Source organism: Marmota flaviventris, chromosome 1 (genome assembly GCF_047511675.1).
Source record: "Marmota flaviventris isolate mMarFla1 chromosome 1, mMarFla1.hap1, whole genome shotgun sequence".
Lineage (NCBI taxonomy): Eukaryota > Metazoa > Chordata > Mammalia > Rodentia > Sciuridae > Marmota > Marmota flaviventris.
Genome location: NC_092498.1, coordinates 59,929,531 through 59,952,632, shown reverse-complemented (window position 1 = coordinate 59,952,632; position 23,102 = coordinate 59,929,531). Strand labels below are relative to the sequence as shown.

The 23,102-nt window shown below is 38.3% G+C and overlaps 1 protein-coding gene across 4 annotated transcripts in view; it reads left to right on the top strand.

Moving 5' to 3' along the window:
• The window catches only part of Gsap (gamma-secretase activating protein), a 132,039-nt gene that overhangs the window by 60,940 nt on the left and 47,997 nt on the right, over positions 1 to 23,102 (top strand). For all 4 annotated transcript variants that reach the window (XM_071613387.1, XM_071613394.1, XM_027926339.2 and 1 more), the window contains exons 20-26: positions 6,137 to 6,265; positions 7,470 to 7,528; positions 8,190 to 8,221; positions 10,332 to 10,393; positions 17,564 to 17,659; positions 19,826 to 19,896; positions 20,327 to 20,421. In XM_071613387.1, the coding sequence (XP_071469488.1) occupies positions 6,137 to 6,265; positions 7,470 to 7,528; positions 8,190 to 8,221; positions 10,332 to 10,393; positions 17,564 to 17,659; positions 19,826 to 19,896; positions 20,327 to 20,421 (544 nt within the window). The remainder of the gene's footprint in view (positions 1 to 6,136; positions 6,266 to 7,469; positions 7,529 to 8,189; positions 8,222 to 10,331; positions 10,394 to 17,563; positions 17,660 to 19,825; positions 19,897 to 20,326; positions 20,422 to 23,102) is intronic.

Genomic DNA, 23,102 nt, shown 5'->3' with positions numbered 1-23,102 from the left:
CCATCCTTTTATTTCTTTGTTTCTATCTTTACCAGTTGTCTTACCAAACCCATACGGTGTTTAACGTACAAATTAGTGAAGAAAATTTTTAGAGGAAAAAAGGTGTCACCCACAATTCTACGATTTCTAGCATATCAACTGTTGCCAGCCCCTCATTTCCTCTTGGCCTTTGCCTTAGGCATGCCTATTTTACCTGGTAGTAATGGTAACCCAGAGACATTTGATAAACACAGCAGATTATCACATATCATAAACATTTTTCACATTACTACATAAACTTATGATTTCTAATATGTCTTAATTCATTTTTAATTTATTCCCCTAAAATTAAATGCCAGGACTCTCATTGGGTAAAAGACTATGATAATTTTTATAGTTTTTGATTCTTATTGGCAAATTAATATTCAACAAAAATTGTAATAATTTACACCATCACAAAGGATTTGTGAATTTATCAGTTGGATAGTAACCTTATCGACATTGTGTATATTCATTTAAACGAAGTAGAAAAGAGTAATGGGAAGGTCCTCTTAAGATTTTTTACTCATTGTCTTATTCCACACCCCCCACCCCTCCAGCAGAGTTGGGGATTGAACTCAGGGCCCTGTGTGTGCTAGGCAAGCACTCCACCAATGAGCCACATCCCCATCCCTTCATTGGCTTGTTCTAAGAATAATATTTGACTTTGCTTAGAAACAGAGTAACTTATTTTTACACACTCTAGCAGATTTCTGTGTGTGTGTATAAAATGATTTTTGTGTTCTGTTTTTTCCTCCATTGACATTCCTCTCTCTCCTTTTTTCTTCTTTCGCCCATCATCTTTAGCATTTGAGTCTGCAGAGAGTGGTTTCTCATTGGACATTCCCACAGATGCTTGGGAGCTCTTTGATTTATTCATAAGCTAGAAGTTTCCTGGGAAAAGTTTGAAGAACTGTAGGTCTGTTACCACCCTTCTTACCAAACATAATCCATCAGAGGTACACTGTTGGGACTTCACTGGGTTCAGGAGATGATGAAGTGGCTTTGGTGTGACTAGCTGCCTCCACTCCCACCCCAGTTATTAGTGTGCAAGGCTAATCAGTACCTTCAGGTTCAATGAAGGCCTGGCCCTGAGGGCTCCCATTTCTTCTCCCTCTGTATTTGCATAATGCCACTCACTGTAGCTGCTGCTTTTATCTTTTGACCTACTTTTACCTACCCCGGTCTCAGCTTAATTACACTATGATGGACTGTGGCAGTGGCACCTGCTGTCCTCGCCCCTGCCTCTCCAGCCCCAGTCTGTGTCCATTCTTGCCCTGGCTACCTGGTAGGAGTTGGCTCTGAATGCCATGACCTGAATCACAAGTTAGCTTTGGGATAGGTTCTTACACCAGAAGCCCAGTGAAGCCCAAGGGCCCTATTTTGTTCAACTGACTGCACTTCTACTTTCCTTGGTGTAAAGGGTCAAAGGAGGAAAGGGCTAAGGGAAACTAGATGTGTATTTTCCTCCTGCTCCTTTTGCAAGTAAATTTAGTGAGAAGTAGAGTAATTTACAAATATTTTAATATGTTGGTATGGTCTAAATGTTTGTGTCCCTCTGAATTCCTATGTTAAAGTCCTCATCCACAAAGGCCCTGGTTTTAGGAGGTGGAACCTTTAGGAGGTGATTAAGTCTGAGGGAAGTATCCTCAGGATTGAGGTTAGTACCCTGTTAAAAGAGACACTGAGGAGCTAGCTTGTTCCTTCTGCCGTATGATTTTTGCAGTGGAAACACAGCTGACTAGGACAGGACCACTCATCAGACACCAGATCTGCCAACGCCTTGATATGTGGATCCCCTAGTCTCAAGAACTGTGAGAAGTGAATGTCTGTAGTTTATAAGTCACCAGTTTATGTATTTCCACATTGTAGAAGATAAACCAGTTAAACTAGAAGATTGTCATCCAAAAGACAAGATTCTCTCATTTTATAAATGGTTTGTAAAATATTAAGCAAGGTCCATGCTGTAAATAAAATGTAACCAAGAGAGACTTTCCTAAGAACGATTTCATCCTTTTGTAAGCTGTGGACTGCTCTAGGGAACTAGCGACATTCATAAAAAGCTAAAAACTGCCCTTGATTTTATGGTGAAAAGAGAAACCATTAAAACTAGTCAACCACAGGAAGCATGTAATGATTTTAAAAGGAGAACGATAGCTTACTCAAATATAAAAAGAATGTGCTACAAATGGAGATATGGGGTATTTTTACCAAAATATATATATTTTTTTAAATTGGACACTTTTAATGTATTTGATCACTTGTAGAGATTACTGGCTACCTGACCCAGAAATTGGGAAGACCAGAGAGATTTAAAGGGCCTTCTGACCTATGGCCACTCAGAGGTGAGGGGGGTTACTGCAAGTGTCAATCAGAGGTCTATAGTTCCTGAGCAACTGGGAAGACTGGTTGATACCTGGGATGTTCTCCATCCAGAAGGTTGTTTGTGTGTTTCTTCACTTAAAAAGTGAAAACTGAAACAGTTTAAAAGCTGTTTTAACTAGACAGAACAAGAGAATAATTAATTGCTTAGTGAAGCACACTTTATTTTCCTTGACCCTCCAAAATTCAGACAGATAGCATCCCTTAAAGATTTGTTAAGTGATCCCAAGTAGCAGAATAATCACAATGCAATCTTTCACAATTTTTAAAAATTAGAATCATTGCAAAAGGTAGTATTGTCAGAAGTGTCAGGTGGTCACATGGGAAACACTGATTTTTTTTCCCCCCACAGTTCAGTCCACACATTTTTTCTGGGACAATGAGTTGTAGTGAATTCAGTTAATATCATAAACCATAATTTTATGATGCTACAAAAAACATTACTTTTTGGAAACAGAGCCTCTGGTTGGTGACCTCATTCCTATCATTTCTGGGAGATGGGGATATAGTCAGACTAATTCTTTGCTGATAAAATTCAGGAACAGACTGTGGATCAAGGAATCTTGTTTTTGTTCCTCTTGTGTCAGCCTTAATTTTTAAGGTCAAGAGGAAGGCTTTCTCAGGGGATATGCTCTGAGAGAGCCAAATGTGAGATGGAATAGTTTAGAGCCATATTTAGTGATTGCATTAAAGAAAAATCCAGCCCATTAAAAAAATGGCTAAACCACCCAGCTGGGCAAGGAAGTGGAATTTTTTTGTTAGATACTGGAGAAGGAGGAAGTCCGTCCCAAAGGAGAAGGAGACCTTGAACTTGCAGTTCTCTCAGTGGGCAGCCTCAGGAGTTCTAGTTATTTGTGCCTGTTTAAAGTACCTTAGTTTAGTATGGTCTCTTACTAATTTACGTCCCTATAGACATTTCTCTGCCTTTGATTCTGTCTATGCTGGAGGTGGTGGGTTGCTGTTGTTTCTCTGGCTGTAACTAAAAGCTGATTCTGAGATGAGATCCACTGAAGAGCCAAATTGGTCTGGCACTTTAGCTCTGCTAGTTGAGTCCTGGCACAGAGGGAAGGGTTCTCTCTGAGTTGGCCACCTCCGCTAAGACTTGTGCTAAGAATCAGCAGAAGTAGGATCAAAGCCAGGGGACCTTGTAAAAATCAAAGGCAGATGTTTATTCCTGACAGTAGTTTGCAGATGAGCCAGTACCATGGGGCTTTTTTGTTTTGTTTTATTTTTTTTGTATCTGTTGGCAATTCAAATTAAAAATGGGAAACAGTTGTTAATATAACACATGGGTGCTTTTGATTAATTAATAGTTGTGATGGGCTGCATTTGGTAATCGTTTCAAGTCATCTTATGAGAACAAATGAGATTATTTCTGAAGAAGAGACTTGGAATAATTTCCCTGTTTTTCAAATCAAAAGTTAATGTTCCCTTTTGTGCAGGAAAGTGCTCCTGGGTCATTTCTTGAGAATCTCATTGCTTCTAGTACCAGTCTTCCCAGAGGAGCTAAATTCATAGGTATTTTCCATATAAAGCATTTCTGTGTGTTTTAAAACAGTAAGTGCTCTTTTCATGTAGTTGGTTATGTGCTTCTTGAACTATTGCCATTGTTACAGGACTAGGTACTGTCTTTCAATTCAGTGATCTCCACATTTTTATAACTTAAAAGAAATTGCATCATTTACTTAGTGGATACCAAACAGTGGCATATGTATTGATTCTTTTTTTTTTCTTTGTATTCTCTTAATTTCTGTAAGACATTGTAGTTATTTTAATAGAGCAGTGACATCTCTGAAAGATCATAAGTTCCACATGAAAATATTTCTGGGCCTTTTGGCTATCAGTATTTCTTACTTACATGTAAATTTTAATTTTCGTTTTAAATTCAGATCCCTTTCCTTTTAACTCCGAGGTTTTGGACATTTTAGGCCATGGATTTCTTTGAGATATGGTACAAGGTATAGACTCTCTCCCCAGAATAGTGTTCATTCAAGCACTCGGACTCCATTTTTACACACAACCAGTGGGTACTCAGTTGCTTTGCAGCCTATCCATGGACTTGTCCAGAATTCTGTTTCATTAGTTTATTCTTGGGTGACACAGATTCTGAGGAAAGGAATTTTTTTTAATGGTATGAGAAGGAAGGTAAGGGGGAGTGTGAGTAGGGTCTTCTGACAGCAGGACAGCATTTGGCCTGAGGGGATGAGGCCAGAAAACAGGTAGAAGACACCAAATGTCTTGCCTCCCTTCTGGGCAAGGTCTGAATGAATGCTATCATGGGACTGGTGGCAAAGCAGGCAGGCTTAGTAGCCCAAGTGACCACTAGGTGTCACCACAACATCATCAAGGTTTCTGCTTTTAGCATCAGTGTGCCTGAGTCTAGATGTAGGAAGCAACAAAGACCTCCAGTTAGGCACTTCATCCTGCCAAAGGCCTGTAGGATTTGTCCTACGTATTTTTTCAATACTGAGAAGAAACAAAGGATGGACAAAGGCACATTTGTTATAAATAAATAAAAGGCGAGCAAGGTGGGTCAGGTGAGGAGTCAGCCTTGACTTTGTGTTCCCATTCCCCCCAGGAATAAATGTTTCCTTAGTTTTGGTTTTGAGATTTTGTTATTGTCTAATGTGGCTTTTGCTACACTGATTAAATATTTTTTTTTCTGTCTCTGAGAGAAGAGACATTGACTAAATGGGCATTTCAGGCTTCTAAAACAAGATTTAAAATGTTATGTAAATCATCTTACAGATACTTCAAAATCCATTTCAAACCAACTATGACCGTCCTTTCAATAAAAATTCAGATGACATGCTGTTACTTAACATTAGAGTACCTTTCTTGATTGAGGTGTAGTTTATTTAAATTCCCTTATTTTCTCGCAATTCAGCCAAGTCTACCGCCACAGTAGGCAACAGAGCATTGAACGGTCACACATGTCATCCTTGGCTGCATCAAATTTTATAAATGTACATTTTTGGCAAGAAGGAATGTGTCATAAATCCATCTTCCTTGGGTTAAAGCAATTTGTGTCAGTATCCTCCAACAGTAAAGGTGTTAGCATTGCATTTTATTGTTAAAAATAAATACACATTCTTTGTTCAGGATAGTATGATTAATAATAACTCAAAGACTTTAGAAAATCAGTTAATTCTGTTTGAGAGTATTTGACAACTGAATGTGAAATTTGTTCATTTTATCCTTTTTTAAAAAATTCTTTTTTTTTATTTGGATCAGTTGGCAATCCAAATCATAAGTGGGAAACAGTCCTTTCATGTAACCATCTGTGCTTTTCCTTAATAGTTGTGATGGGCAGCATTTGGTAATTAAATAAACTTGGGAAAGTAAGCTTACTCTGCTTGCTCCAAATTTTGTGTACATTCTCTGAACACAGCACTTTTGACACCACCCAAGTCATAAAATGGGTCTCTAGGGAGGAAATGGCTTGCTGTGTTGAGTACAGGCTTCCCCACTAAATCAACCCAGAGAAATCTGTTTTGGGAAGTCAGTAGCAGTTCTCTTTGTTGGAAAGGGGATAGGTAAGATAGAGTCTAAAGGCCAGATCTTTAGATCTGCTTTAGGATTCCTGTGGGGACCAGACTGCTGTCCTTCCTGTGAAGCATTCACTAAGAAATACTGTCACCAAGAGCTGGGGAAGTGAGGCTTGTGTAATCCTTGGTGGGTGTTTTGAGCTGCAAGGCTTGTTTCTCAAACTGGCTGATGGTTTTATCTCCCACAGGTCCACAGCTTTAAGGGCTATTGGGAAAAACTGAACTCCAACCTAGACTATGTTAAGTATGCCAAGCCATACTTATGTTATAACAACAGTGTGGTCAAGAGAGAGTGGCACAACCTGATCTCTGAAGAGGTATGTATGTGTCAAGGAGAACAAAGCAAGCAGCCAACACACGTGGATTAGATCACAAGGTCCCTTGACGTTGATGGTTCTCTTCACAGTTGCCAAGCTGTTTAATGTCATTACTGATCTCCTGATAAGCAAGCCGAGGCACTTCTGTGATCTCTGTTCTTTAAGAAACCACAGTACAGATGGGTTACGGGATGTACAGTGTATTCAGAGAATTGTGACTGATAACCATATCTCAGATATGTTCTTGAAGTACTTATAAAGTTAAAAGTTGATTTATAAAAATCTAGATGTTCAGCAGCCCAGGAGGCTGAGGCAGGAGGATCACGAGTTTAAAGCCAGCCTTAGCAGAAGTGAGGTGCTAAGCAACTCAGTGAGACCCTGTCTCTAAATAAAATACAAAATAGGGCTGGGGATGTGGCTCAGTGGTCAAGTGCCCTTGAGTTCAATCCCCCATACCCTGCCCCCCCCACACTAAAAAAATCTAGATGTTTCCAAATTAGTGGTTGCTAGAGTTGAGAAGGAGAAGAGTGGGTGTGCACAAGGGAGATCTTTAGGGGTGATGGAATAGTTCTGTGTATCAATTACATTTTGGGACATGAAATGATTTCTGATAAAATGACATAGAACTATGCACACACATTGAGCCAGTGTTGATTCCTGATTTTGAGATTGTAGTATAATTATATAAGATGTAAATATTGGGGGAGACTAACTGAAGGGTACCCAGAATCTCTCTGAGTATTGTGGTATATAGTCTAGTGTTGTTATACATAGCTGGCTTGCAACTTACTGTGAGTCTCTTGTTTCTAAGTAAAATGTTAAAAGAATTTTTTAAAAAAATCTATACTGGAATAGGGTATAGCTCAGTGGTAGAATGCTTGCCTAGCATGTGGAACGCCCTAGGTTCCATCCCCAGCATTGGGGTGGCAGGGGGGAAGTCTTTGTGTTCTGATTACCTGGAAAGTATATTTCTTCTTTCTGAATCTTTTAACCAGAGTGTAATATGTCCTTGATGAAAAAAATAAGTAAAGTCGGGCTGGGGTTGTGGCTCAGTGGTAGAGCGCTTGCCTAGTATGTGTGAGGCACTGGGTTTGATCCTCAGCACCACATAAAAAATAAATAAAGTTATTTAAAAAATAAAAAATAAATAAAGCCACCCACACAAGCTTTACCTTCTATACTTCTGACATGTTTTTACTCCTAGAAAACGGGAAAAAGAAGGTCCACAGCATACATGAGGAACATTCTTGATAGTGCAAAAAGGTAAGTAGAACTAAGGATGGCATCTTACTTTGCTGGCCGCCTTTCACAGAAACAGCTTGCTTTTGTTGTATATGTTCAGTAAAGCTGTTGGCTTCATGAGCGCACCTGCCTAGGCTCTCTTCTGGAGTTGGTGCTGGAGTTCAGTGGGAAAAGCTTGTGTGTTAAACCTCAAAGGCTTATACCCTGGATGACGTATAGTGGCTAAGTGGTAAACAGCTATTACTAAGTGAGCGCTTAAGAGGACAAGAGCAGCCAGGAGATTTTGTTTTGTTTTGTTTTAAACTGTTAGTGGGCTGGTGAGCTTGCTCTTATTTTGAAGCCATATTTTCTGGGTAGATGAGTCATCTGAGAGCTAAAAGTATAGGCCCTGTTCCAACCTCTGTTCTATTTTCTACCTCCATTATTTCTAATAACTGAGAGCTGCAATTGTTCTAAATTATTGCCGTTGTTGGCACTAAAAGGTTTACAGACTTTATAATTGCCTAAATGTGTTTTTTTGCTACATTGAAAAGTTTTTGAGGTTTCTAGTGGCCTGAGAACAGTTTCTGCAGTGGTTTTATGGTTTTGTAAAGGAGGATAGCTTTGTATGGTGTTGTGGCTTTAATTTTTTTTTTTTTAAATAATGCTTCCTATGTGAATAACACAGCTAATTTCTTTGTAGGGTGATTTCTAACATAGAAGCAAGGAATTCGGGTAAGACAAGATTTGTAATACAGTTGTCTGGGTTTCTGTGTTTTGTATGTAACACTGTTCTTGTCCCACCGCTGTGGATTGGCAGGAAAATCACTTCCAGTAGTGTCATGAAGGCTGCGCCCTTTAATGTTGCCTCATTAAAGTGACCACATAGCTGTTTCCATGTCTGTCTTGGCACCAGGACATCCAGGGACAGCTGCTGAATGTGCTTTTGCTGGAGGAGTCCCTGGGAGTTGACCCTCTGGTTTTCATTGTTTCTCCTCGTAGCTGAGCAAATTAACATGCCCTCTGGCTGTACCCCAGGATGCACTCTGGTAATTTTCTTGGCTCCCGCTGCTTTTCCCTCCAGCTGTCTGATCACACAGGGTCTTTGACTTGTATGCACCTTTCATTTTGGTTAAAACTTGAGCAACAGCACTGAGGTGAGGTGCTGGGGGTGCATTTCCTGCATTGTCCTCCTCAGGTCAGGGAGAAATGAGGGTGACACCCAGCACCTAGTATGGGCCTTGGTGCCTGTGAAGTGCCTTTAGTGGCTGCTTTATCATTAGTGAGGAGGAAATGCTAACAAATCGCTTCTAAACCAAGTAACCAGTATTCTGAAGTCCCTACATGCAAGGGGTTAGTCTAGGCAAAGACGGGAGTGGGAATGGCTGGAAGAGGCTTCCCAGAGGTGATAACTGGGTTTTCTCTTGACAAACAAGGGGATTTAAGGGAGGGGAATGCCAAGAATACCCAGGTACAATCCTTTTTTTGTAGGTGTCAGGGGAATACTTTCACGTCTCATGAAGGTCAGCATTCATTAAAGAAGCTGTTGTTTTTATATCCTACTTCTGTTTTATGGACTTTTAATGTTTTAGGTGTATGTTGGGGGGACTGTAACAGAAATTATTTATGTGACTGCATACCCCACAGCTGTGCACACAGCCTGCTGAACTATGGTGGTGAATTTGTCCCAAGGGAACCAGCCTCTGCCTATTACCAGGCCATCCGTGCTTGAAACCAGGGGCTCTGCCTTGCCAGACAGGGGCGAGCATGTGATCCAGGCTCGCCATCCTTGCATTGCTGGGGGTATTGCAATATGGAAACTGCTGACCAGCAGGGTTTTCATTGTGTCCATTTCCCTGCCCTGCTTTTATGGAGCTCCTCCTGCTCTCCTGCTCAGGCATCCTGTTTCCAGTTAGCCTCTCAATGCCCATTGGTAAACTTCCCGTTTCTCCCTGTGCTTGATCGTGCTAGTTTCCCACTAAGAATGCTGCCACTGTCTGCATGGAAAACTGAAATTCAGGGCTGTTGAGCTCACGTTTTGGGTTGCTTCATTTTAATCATGAAGGTTATGTGGGACAGAGGTAGGCTCTTTCCTGAGGGGTCAAGGAGGAATTGTCAGCAGGCTGAGCAGGATAGTTCTGCCCTCTTGCCCTGCACTGGGCCTCAGGTGTTCTGGGAGTGGAAGAACCAAACAGGAGGCTTGTTAGGGAGCATTAGGGCAGATCTTCCAGCAAGACTGTTTGTCTGCCTCTCTGGTCTTGCTAGTGCAGTATCCATTACGGTGGAGAAAGTGTCATTTTAATGTAACATTTATATCACTTTTCCATCTTGGTAACTTTTCAGAGTGAGAACTTATATTAATTAGTATTGTTGGCCACAGTAACTGGTTCCCCCAGCTCAGTAACTCCAAGTCAAGGTGTATAGGGGTCAGAGAATAGAAGACAGTCATGTAGTCCTTCTAGCAAGCCCCACTGTCCCTCAGCTTCTGGCTACCATAGGGTTAAGAGGGCCCTCGTCCCTGTCTCTAGGAAGTAGAGGTTCTAGTGGTGAGTTTTAGTGTTAAAGAGAAATCAAAGCCAGAATCTACTGGTGCTGGGCAATGCGTTCCTTTGCTTGCTTTCTGCTCAGTCGTTCTCTCTGTTTGACAGAGCTCTCTGGGTGTCACCTGAGTGATAGGTTCAGCTGGTAGGACGGGGTCACACTTAGCTATTAAAAAATGTCCACTTTATTGTGGAAGTGTTATGTTTCCCAGTAACTCAGAGAAGGGAAACTTGGGCTGACTCTTCTTCCTTCTGTTCCATGTTCAGAAATTACCCTGCTTGACTCCTGCTCTGTTTAATTTCAGAGCCAAGATTAACACTCCTCTTGCAGGAGGACGACAACCACCAGAAGCTGCTCTTGGGGCTGGTAAGTGGCCTGGGGCTCAATGGGACCTTGCAAACAGTGGCCCCAAGACAAGGGTGAAGGGCTAGACTGTGTCCTTCATTCTGTTTATATTTTCTGTTACTCTTTCAACAAAAAGTTGTTGTAGACCTTGTCTGTCCAGCAGTAAGCATACACATGATTTCTGTCTTGGAATATGTAGTCTAATGGTGAAGACATTGGTCACACCAATAAATACATAATTATAAACCATGACCAGGAACATATGGCATTGAAGATTTTTTTTTTTTTTTTTATAAAAAGGAGAAAGTAATGTATTATGGCATTTATTTTGGGGTTTAAAATGCAAAAGAATAAAGCATTCCTTCTGTTACAGTGCTAGGATGTCCAAAGAAATAGAAATAAATTAATTGAAAAGCAAAATTGATAAATAAATAAAAAACTTTAAAATGATTAAAAAGACACCAATACAATATTTTTGATATTGTGCAGATTTAAGAATGGGACAATCTGTTATCTTAGATATGTCAAATTTAAAAATATGAGGAAAATATGTATAAATCCATGTTTATAACTTGGACAGTTCCAATTAAAGAGTTTCCTTGACAAAGAGAAATCCCAAAACTTGCTCTAGGAAGAAACTGAAAAGCCGAAAGCATAATGTCCACGAAATAATTTGAAAAATATGTCAAAGATTATTTCCAAAGAAGGCACTGCTTGTTCTTTCAAACTTCCAAGAACCAGATCATCCTCATGCTACATAAAGTATTATTTTGAAAGAAGACAGAAGTCTTCTCAGTCATTTTACAGGCCTGTGTGGCCTCAGAACCAACATCTGCCAATGACCACACTTATTCATGAATGTAGCTACTACAAGCTTAATTAAAGTACTTTCCAGTGGTCTATTGAAACCATAATATGGTCAATAATGTTTTTTTCCAGGCTTAATATTAAGAAATATATTGATGAAATTCAACATATTACAAAGTCAAAGAAGAAGAAATATCTATAGGTGCTGAAAGAGGATAAAAGTCAAGTTCCACACCTGGAATATAAGAACTCAGTAAATCAAATAGTCTAGTCCTTAGGGCCAACATTGTTTTAGGGAATGCTAGAGGTATTACTGTGGAAAGTACAAAGAAATTAAGAATTCTTGTTATTTTCACTATAATTTCACATTGTTCTGAATAGCCAATGCAAATAAGAAACCCAGGTAAAGGCAGATGTGAAGATTAGTTTGTTTGCTTGTTGCATTAAACAATCAACTGGGAAAAATGGAAAAGAACAAAGAGTAATTTCTTTTTTAAAAAATTAGTATTGAGCTGTTAGATGTTAGAAAAGATAAAGAAGAAAAATATTCTATTCAAATCCTCAGTGTCTAGGTTTAATAAAATTATAACTCAAAAGCCGATAAAATTTATCTGATAATCAACTAACTTACTAGACAGATTAAATAGAAGTGAGACTGATATCTAAATGTGTTGTCAACCTATGATAATAGAAATAATATGGTATATATACAAAAATATACAGTTAGTAGACTATAGTTTAAATTTGAATCTTTAGTGTATAATCAATTAAGTTTTAAAATTCATGTGTATAGAATTTTTAATCAATTAGTAATGGTTAGTTATTTGTAAAAGTAAATTAGATTTCTTCTACTCCAAAGACTGTTTTATGCTATAAACCAACAGAAATGCCAATAGATTAAGGAGTTTAGTTTAAAAAATTAAACCATGTGAAGGAATATGAATAAAATAAGTAGATAATTAGATAATGATGAAATAGAAAAGGAGTTTAAAATATATTATTGAACACAGATAGAAAAAGATAGATTTGACCAAATGAAAGCTTAAAGTATAAATAGAAAACAAAAAGGCAGACAACAAATTTGAAAAAAATCTTCAACAATGTGACAAATGATTGACATTTGGTATATGAAGTTTATAAATCAATAAGAAAACAATACAACAGAAAGGAAATGGACAAGAGGCATTGACCAATAAAATTTCAAGAGTAAATGGCCAAAAAGTCTAGAGTAGGGGAGAACAGAAAAATGTTTAGCCTTACTGTAATCAGATGACAAATGGCCTTGAGCAAGAAGAGTGATGCTGGGTACATCACAATACCTGATCTCGAGTCACACTACAGAGCTATGGGAATAGCATGGTATTGACATCAAAATAGACACAAAGACCAATGGAACAGAATAGAAGACACAAAGACAACTCACATGGAGTCATCTGACAAAGTCATTTGACAAAGATGCCAGAAATATATGTTAGAGAAAATATAAGCCCCATCCTTTTCTTTTGTACTGGGGATTAAATCTAGAGGTGTTTAAACACTGAGCAACCTCCCCAGCCCTTTTAAAATATTTAGTGACAGGGTCACACTGAGTTACTTAGGGCCTTGCTAAATTTCTAAGACTGGCTTTGAGCTGGCAATCCTACTTCCTCAACCTCCCGAGCCGCTGGGATTACAGGTATGTACCACCCAGCCTGGCAAGATAGCTTTTTTAAACAAATGGTACTGGGGATACTGGATATCCTCATATAGAAAAATGAAACTAGATCTCTATTTCTCACCCTGCATAATAATCACATCAAAGTGGATCAAGGACTTAGAAGTAAAATCAGAAACTTTGCAACTGCTAGAAGAAAACATAGGGTCAATACTTCAACATATTGGTGCAGGCACCAACTTAACAAAACCGTGAAATATAAGACATAAAACCAAGAACCAGTAAGTGAGACATCATCAAATTAAAAAGCTTCTGCACAGGAGAGGAAATGATAATGAGCATGAAGAGAGAGGCTAAAAGAGAATTTTTTTGCCAGCTATTCCTCTGACAGGGGACTAATATCTAGAATATATAAAGAACTCAAAAAGTTTAACACCAAAAAATCCTCAAAACAAATAAAAACAATAATGAAAATCCAACAACACAGTTGATAAATAGGCAAAAGAACTAAACAGACATATTTTTCTTTGTTCTTTTTAGATACACATGACAGTAGAGTGTATTTTGACCTGTTATACATACATAGAGTATAACTTATTCTAATTAGGATCCCATTGTTGTGGTTGTACATGATGTGGAGCTAAACAGACATTTCTGAAAAGCAGCACCCAAGACCAACATATACATTAAAAAATGTTCAATATCCCTAGCAATCAGGGAAATGTAAATCAAAACTACATTGATTTCATCTCACTCCAGTCAGAATAGCAATGACCAAGAAAATGAACAACAAATGTGGGTGAGGTTGTGAGGAAATAGGTATGCTTGTACATTGTGGGTGGGACTGTAGACTAGTACAACCACTCTGGAAAGCAGTATGGAGATTCCTCAAAGTATCCAAGAATGGAACCACCATATGACCCAGCAATCCCACTTCTTGGTATTTTCCCAAAAGATCTAGAATTATCATACTATAGCAATACAGGCATCTACATGTTTATAGTGGCACAATTCATAATAGCTAAATTATGGAATCAACCCAGATGCCCATCAATAGATGAGTGGATTAAGAATTTGTATATATATATGTGTATGTGTATGTGTGTGTGTATATATATATATGTATATATATATATATATATATATATATATATATATACACACACACATTATATATATATATACGTGTATATATGTACATATATATACACATAAACATACACATATATGTGTATATATGGGTGTGTATATATAGAATATATAATGATATTCTACTCAGCCCTAAAAAGAATGAAATTATGGTATTTGCTAATAAATGAATAGAAATGCAAAATCTCATGCTAAGTGAAATAAGCCAAACTCAGAAACTCAAAGGTCAAATGTTGTCTTTCATATGTGAAAGCTAGAGTAAATAAAAGAAAGGGGCAGGGAAGGATAGCATAATATAAATAACCAATCAAATAAAAAATTGATGAGTGCAAAGAAAATTGAGTAGAGGAAGAATGGGAGAGGAGGGAGGACAGGAAGGCAAAAGGGGGGATCATGAACTGAAATTGATTTCCATGCAGGTATGAGTTTGTCAGGATGAACCCAACAACTATGTATAACTATAAAGCTCCAATAAAAAAAAATATTTAATGAGCAGGTGCACACCCAGAGGCTCTGGAAGCTGAGGCAGGAGGATCATGAGTTCAAAGCCAACCTCAGCAAAAGCAAGGCACTAAACAACTCAATGAGACCCTGTCTCTAAATAAAATACAAAAAAATAGGGCTGGGGATGTGGTTCAGTGGTCAAGTGCTCCTTAGTTCAGTCCCTGGTACCCACCCCCGCAAGATTAATAACATAAAGAAACTATAACATGAAAAAACAAAGGAGATTACAAAACATTAGAAGGGGTGTACATTGTCAGAAAGAAAAGGGTAAAAAACAACTTAATGTAGGTGGCAGGATTAAGAATGATTTAAGGGGCTGGGGTATAGACAGTGGTAGAGCATTTGCCTAGCATGTGTGAGGCACCAGGTTCAATCCTCAACACATAAAAATAAGTAAAATAAAGGTATAAGAAATACAATAACAACAAAAATTTTTAAAAAGAGAATGATTTAAAATTCAAACTTTATGGTGACTGTGGAAAAGTAAAAAAAGTATGCAAAAGCATGCAATGCTTCTTAAGCAGAAAAAAGTTAATGTGTTAAAAAGTCAAATCACATATATACCACAATTTTTCATATCTCTGTTTGTATATAAGGTATGTTGAAATTGTAATACAAAAACAAGAGTACATGTATAATGGCATAAGTTGGCATGAACATACTGTATGTACAGAGATATGAAAAATAGTGCTCTATATGTGTAATAAGGATTGTAATGAAAAATAAATAAAAAATAAAGTACCAATTAAGAACAACAACAACAACAACAAAAGTCAAATCAACTAATGCATGCAGGAGACTGATCTGAAATATGATAGCACTGTATCTTGGCCTCAGAGGGAATCTGCTAAAAGAGAAGATATGTGTATGATGACATCAGTTGTACAGTTGTCCTGGGCTGCTTCTTGGTACAAAGATCTCCAGCTAGGAGGACCTCTTGCTGAACAGAGAATCTAGGCAAAAAGGAAAAAGAGGAGAGAGAAAGAAAAGCAAAAGGTGGGAAGGGCTGGACATGCTGCCCATTTAGGAGGAAGGCCCAAAGGTGTTAAAGTGCAGGGTCAGCAAGTGGGTTGGCAGGCACTAGAATGAGTAAATCATTACCTATGCACATCAGGGCTGGGATGAGTATCTACAGCTGCTGTGCAGAGGGACACACCTGATGCACTTCTTCTTCTTTTTTTTATAACAAAAAAACCTTTATTTTCAATATCAGGTTGTCAGCCAGATTTAGTTCAAGGGCTAAAGTTGTTGAATTTGGAGTAAGCATTGCCAGGATTCTTTTTTGTTCAGAATTCAATTCAAATAGCATTATCTTGGGTTAAACCACCCAATCTAAAGTAACTACGCATTTGCTTTACTTGCTTTGAAACCTTCCCATTTTAATGATCTCCACTGCACCCATCACCAACTGGTATTTTCTTACTTATTGGCTTATCCTCACTCCTACACACACACACACACACACACACACACACACACACACACACAACAATAACTAACATTTACTAAGATCTTTTTTTCTTCTTAATCTCTCTCTTTTTTAAAATTTTTAATTCTAATTTGTTGTATAAGACTCCTATAGCACAATAATTAAAATCAAGAATCAATAAATGGGATGGATTCAAACTAAAAAGCTTCTTCTTGGCAAAAACAAAACAAAACAAAACAAAACAAACAAAAAAAAAAAACAGTGAGGTGAATAGAGAGCCTACATCTTGGGAGCAGATTTTTTACCACGCGTACATCAGAGAGAGCACTAATCTCTAGGGTATATAAAGAACTCAAAAAGCTAAACACCAAAAAATAATAATAATAATAATAATAATAACCCAATCAATAAATGGGCCAAGGACCTGAACAGACACTTCTCAGAAGATTATATACAATCAACAAACATATAAAAAAGTTCATCATCTCTAGCAATTAGAGAAATGCAAATCAAAACTACTCTAAGATTTCATCTCACTCCAGTCAGAAAGGCCGCTAATAAGAACACAAACAACAATAAGTGTAAGGATGTGGGGGGAAAGGCACACTCATATATTGCTGGTGGGACTGCAAATTGGTGCAGCCAATATGGAGATTCCTTGGAAAGCTGGGAATGGAACCACCATTTAACCCAGCTATCCCACTCCTGGTCTATACCCAAAGGATTTAAAAACAGCATACTACAAAGGCACAGCCACACCAATATTTATAGCAGCACAATTCACAATAACTAAACTGTGGAACCAACCTAGATGCCCGTCAGTAGATGAATGGATAAAGAAAATGTGGTATATATACACAATGGAATATTACTCAGCAATAAAAGAGAAAAAAATCATGGCATTTGCAGGTAAATGGATGGCGTTGGAGAAGATAATGCTACATGAAGTTAGCCAATCCCCAAAACCCAAATGACGAATGTTTTCTCTGATATAAGGAGGCTGATTCATAATAGTGGGGTAGGGAAGGGGAGCATGAGAGGATTAGAAGAACTCTAGGTAGAGCAAAGGGGTGGAGGGGAAGGGAGGGGGCAGGAGGTAAAAAAGATGGTGGAATGAGATGGGCATCATTAACCTGAGTACATGTATGAAGACATGGATGGTGTAAATATACTTTATATACAACCAGAAATATTAGAAATTGTGCTCTACATGATGCACTTCCTTTTTATTACTGCCTCTATCCTTCCAGATGCCTTAAATCATTTCCCCTTCAACACAGTCATTCTGTGCTTAGAGTTGTTTGTTTTGGTTCCCCAGAGATCCAGGAACAGATTCCAATTCTTTGGTAGGTCAAGTTCACTTTCACTTCCAAGTTGGTGACCTCCACAGGCTTCTTTGGAGAATTAACATCAGGGCCTAGGAACTGATTTTGTTGGCTTTTTGGCCTTTGGGTAAATTGTAAATAATTGTCCTCTTGAGGAAAACTATAACACCAGAGAAATATTGAGAGTTATACATCTGTTGGTGGGATTTCAGATCCAAAACTTTTCATGTTGATAAGTAATGTTAATAAATGGTTCTAATTCAAGTCAATTGTATGTGTGAGTGGGTAGTTGTGGCTTAACTAAATGCATATTCTCTTTTCAGATGGTGTCTGAGTTAAGAGAGCATCTTTTGAGACACCTACAGGGTGTAGAAAAGAAGAAAATTGAACAAATGGTTTTGGACTACGTTTCAAAACTGGTTGGATTTACTTTTTCTTACTTCCATCTCATTCCCTACCCCTGTATATAAATCTCAGGATATAGTTCAGTGAGCATATTTGTGTCTTTCAAATTAGGTTTTAGAAGATATCCCATCTTCAAACCAGTATATTTGGTGCTAAAGATTGAGGAAAGGGAAATAAGAACAATAAACAATGAGAAGTTGGTTTTGAAAGTGATTTACTGCCCTCCCTTCAGCTAGTGGTCATGTACTTCAAGAGGCATAGAACAATGAATTTAGGAAGGTTGCCAAATGTTCACTCATCTTGGCAACTCCCAGCTCCTTATTAAACACTAACTAGTGATTTCTGTGCCTGGAGATTTATGCAGACATGAGAGAACCTGAACTTCAGTTCTTAATTAGCTCCAACAGCCCTCCTAGGTCAGATTCCAGCTTAGTTGCATAAATACTACCAAGGGTGAGCTTGCTGATGAGATGGCAGTTCATTACCTGGTAGCCATGTATTGAAATTGTGTAATACAAGTTAATAACACTAGTTCATTTGTAAATAGAAATGATGTGACAAGATCGAATTAACTTAAGGTGCCTTGGGTCTTCCAAAAAGCACATAAAGTTAAGTCTGGTTCTGTTTAGAGTACAGAAATAATATCCTTTGACAAATTAAAAAACATATTCATAGAGAAAGAGAAAGAATGCTTCATTATTTTTCCAAGTTTGGATAAGACCTCTATACAAAAGAGCCCATGTGTAAACATTTTTGCAGTGAGCTCTGGAAGATTCATTAAGTTTATCAGATCTGGCTGATTTAATCTCTTCAAGTTTAATTTTAAGATTTTTCACCTTATTATAATCGTTAATCTGTCTTTAAATATCATGTTTGAATTTCTATAGAAAGATTTGAGTTTCACTTTTTTAAGTTTCATAATTTTTAATGTTTTAGGAGATATTAGGCATTCTCATATTCTGATATTTACAAATGAGGAATTGAATTTTCCCTAAATAATTTTCCTTCTCAGTAAAACCATAGCAAGGGGGCTCACTTCATGAAAATGATATTGATCTTACTCATGTTGATGTTCACTTGCTTTCCTAGAAAGTCTGCTATCTTATAACACAATTATTTAACATCCATTTATCACCCTTCTTTCTGTTGACTTTAAATTTCACCTTCCAAAGTATTCTAGTTTGCATTAATTATTGCTAGAATTAGTAGGCCTGGATATGATATATATGTAGACTCAGAAATCTCAGTGTCCCTGACTTCCTAAATCTGCAATCACTGAGGCCAAATCTCCCTGCCCTTACCCAGCAGCAACCAGCCATACCTCCTCTTCTCCTCTGAGGACGACTGGGTAGTTTTTCTAAAATATATCAAGGACATTGCAGCAGCACTTGATTGTTGTTTACATGTTATCTTGATTTCAGCCGAAGAAATCACTAGCAATAGTGTGTGCCTGTACTTCTATGGAGATTTTCTGACTTGTTCCTTTTCTTAGCCTGCATGTGCGATGCACCAATCCATGGCTGACATCACTGGAGACTGCCCTGCTGCTGACAAGCTTGCTGCAAAATTAGAATAGGTTTCTGAGTAGAGCTCTAAGACAAAGAAGGTTATCTACTTTGGTTGATTACAATTACGATGTATTAACCATAAATGGTGCTAATTCTTACAATAGCTCTGCTAAATAATAATTCATTTTGCAGATGAGGACACTGAGATTTGGGGAGGAAAGGTAACTTGCCTAGGGTTACACAGATGGTGAAATACAGAACCTGGACTTGGTATTAGTCTCCCACAGCTCATGCTCACACCTCTATTCTACTATGTTTTCTTTCTTTGGCTTTTAGCTCTTGGGCCTTGTGGTGTAACAGGCCTAGAGCAAACTGAGTGACACTTGACCTTCACTGATGGGTCTGTAAGTGTGAATGGTGGGGCCAGTTTGCCAAGCTGGGGAGGCTCACTGGGGGCACTTCCTGCACAGACAGAGTGTGCTCTGTTAGGCTCTGGGAAGCATTTTCAATCTTTCTGTTTTGGATTCCTCTGCCTCAGAATTGACCTCAGAAAAGCTGGTTCTGTGTCAGGGCACAGTGTGAATGCCAGATGTCAGAGCTGTGTAGGGACAGCCAGAGGGGCCTGGGGGAAAGCATGTGAGCAGTTGGTGAACACCCTTTTCTGCCCTCTAGCTGGATCTCATTTGCCGCCTAGTGGAAACCTGCTGGAGGAGGCATGATCTTCAGTCTTCTGTTCTCCACTTGTACGCAAGTATTTCCCACTGTCCTTTATCATGATGAACAAACAGGCAACAACTTTGATGGCTACCTATTCTAGCACAGCCTTTTTGAAACTTCCTAGTTCAAAGCAATTCTCACCAATCCCCACCCCATCAATTCAGCATTTAAATTTACATTAGCTATCCTCTTTCTCTGGCATGGTTGATGAAGAGGGAGAGACACAGGAGTACTGCTATGAAGGGGGAATTTCAGTTAATACAATTTATAATTTATGAGCCTACTGTCTGGTTAGATTCTAGGCCTTTGGTTGATGGTCATTGTCATATTTATGAAGCTTTCTGCAGGGCCTAGCATTTCACAATTAGCAGATCCCCTGTGTGATACTCGGAGCCACTGCTTGGGGCAGATGGGACTTTAGGCCTGCTGACATGCTGCTTTGTTATCTTTTCCCAGCAATAGGCCTCGAAGTGCTGCTGAATTTGAAGTCTTTCACATCATGACCAGGATTTTGGAAGCTACTAACAGTTTATTTTTACCTCTGCCTCCTGGTAAGTCTGGGTTCTTTTGTCCTTTGGTATAATAAATTTGTTCTTTCTTTTTCACCTGGTCCCCAGACATTGGCACATTGTGAATTTCATGATAACTGTTAGAAATTGTGTGTCTCACAGTGTGTCACTGTGAGAGATTGGCATTGAGGTTGGTCTCTGCTGGCCAGACCTACCCTGGCTACTCAACTGTGCTATAGCTTGTGACTACCTTCAAGAAGAAGACTTGACCCTGTGCAATTTTCTAGGGAAATTTGAATCAGTGGGACTGAACCAGGGAGCCCTTTCTCTGAGGTTTTCAGAACTTGTTTATCTGATGGAGATGTCTGGAGGTTCCCCCTTGAGAGGAAGTGATTCTGTGCCAAGAATTAAGCTGATTCTTGAGTGACTGGAAACTAAGTGTTTCCCTTAGAATTTTGAAACAGGACCAAGTCAGGCTTCAAAACACCCTTAGGATATGCGAATGCAATCCATTCATTTAAGTGGTCATTTGTTCATTTAGTCAGCAAACATTTGTAGAGCACATTTCATGCCAGGTAATCTTAGAAATTAGAACAGTTACAAAGATTACAAAGAATCTAGTTAAGATGTATATATAAATCAGTATCTATAATAAGAAATGAATAAGTTCCTATTTGCTATGAACTGCCTTGTGTTTGTTATGTTACTTTTTTAATAGTGAGAACACCTAACATGACATTTACCCTCTTAGTAGATTTTTAAACATGCAATACAATATTAACCATAGGCACAGCGTTCTAGCTCTAAAACTTATTCATCTTACATAACAGAAACATTTCAAACCTGTTGAAGAGCATTTCCTCTTTCTCCATCTCCCAGCCCCTGGCAATCACCTTTCTATTCTGTTTCTATGAGTTTGACTATTTTAGATGCTTCATGTAAGTGGAATCATGAAGCATTTGTCTTTTGTAACAGACTTATTTCAACCAGTACGAAGCCCTCTAAAAGGTTCACCCAGGTGTTCGTCCTGTGTAAGGCAGGATCTCTTTCCTTTTAAGACTGAACAGTATTATGTTTATATTCTTCATTTTTAAAATCCATATATCTGTCAGTAGAACTTCATGTTGTATTCATACTTTGGCTATTATGGATAATGTGGCAATGAGCATGTGCAGATCTTTTTAAGATCTTGATTTCAATTCTTTTGGATATATATTCAAAAGTGGGATTACTGAATTATATGGTAGTTCTGTTTTAATTTTTTTTAAATGTAGGATTGTTTTTCTTTACCTTTGTTTATTTTTATGTGGTGCCGGGGATCGAACCCAGTGCCTCACGCATGCTAGGCAAGTGCTCTACCACTGAGCTACAACCCCGGGCCCCCTGTTTTAATTTTTTTTTGCAAAACCTACACACTATTTTTTAGGATCTGCACCATTTTACATTCCCACCAACAGGGTAAAAGGGTAAAACATTCTTACCAACTTTTTCAGTGCTGTGACTGAAAGATCTGAAGAGAACAATCAGAGTAGGAAAAGTTTATTTTGGGGCTCATGGCTTCAGAGATCTCAATCCTCAGATGGCAGCTCCACTTCTTGGGGCTTGAGGTGAAACAACAGCATAGCAGAAGAGTGTGGTGGAGGACAGTGGCTCAGGACATGTTATTATGAAGCAGAGAGCCACCTATCCTCTCCATGGACAAAATATAAATACTAAAGGCATGCCCAGTGACCCTCCTCCTATAGCCACTTCCTTTCTGCCAACAGTTACCACCCAGTTAATTCCTATTAGGGGATTAATGCATTGATTACATTAAGGCTCTCATGACCCAATCATTTCACCTCCAAGCTTTCTTGCATTGTCTCATAAGTTTTCAAGAGAACACTTCACATCTAAACCATAACACCAACACTTTTTTTTCTTGTGTTTGTTATAGTTGCCTAAGAGGTGTGAGGTAATGTCTTACTGTGGCTTTAATTTATATTTGCCTGATGATTAGTTATATTGAGCATCTTTGGCCATTTGTTTGTCATCTTTGGAAAAAATGTTCAAGTTCCTTGCCCACTTTTTAATTAGGCTGTCTTTTTGCTTCTGAGTTGTTTGAGGTTTTTTATATGCTCTGGATATTAACCCCTTACAGGATATAAGGTTTGCAAGTACTTTCTCCCATTTAGTGGGTTATAATTATACAAATTAATTGGTTTCATTGTGGCATTTCCATACATGCATATTTTGAGCTTTGATCATGTCCACCTCCCTTCTCCTACCTCTCTTCCCCCACCCCTTCCTGGTCCCTAGTAGTCTTTTTTTTTTTCTTTTTAGTTTCTACATATGAGAGAAAACATGCAATACTTGTCTTTTTGTTCCTGGATTATTTCTGATGTTTTCCAATTTTATCCATTTTCCTTCAAATGACAAGATTTTATTCTTCTTTAGGACTGAATGATAATCCATTACATATAATAAACCATATTTTCTTTATCCATTTATCTGTTGATGAGCACATAGGCTGATTCCATATCTTGGCTATTGTGAATAGTGCTACAGAAGGCATGGACATGCAGTTTATCTCTTTTGTATGCTGACTTCATTTGCTTTAGATCAAAACCTAGGAGTGGTATAGCTGGATTGTATGGTAGTTCTATTTTTAGTTCTTTGAGGAAATTCCATACTGCTTTCCTTAGTGGCTATTACTAATCTGTGTTCCCATCAACAGTATATGA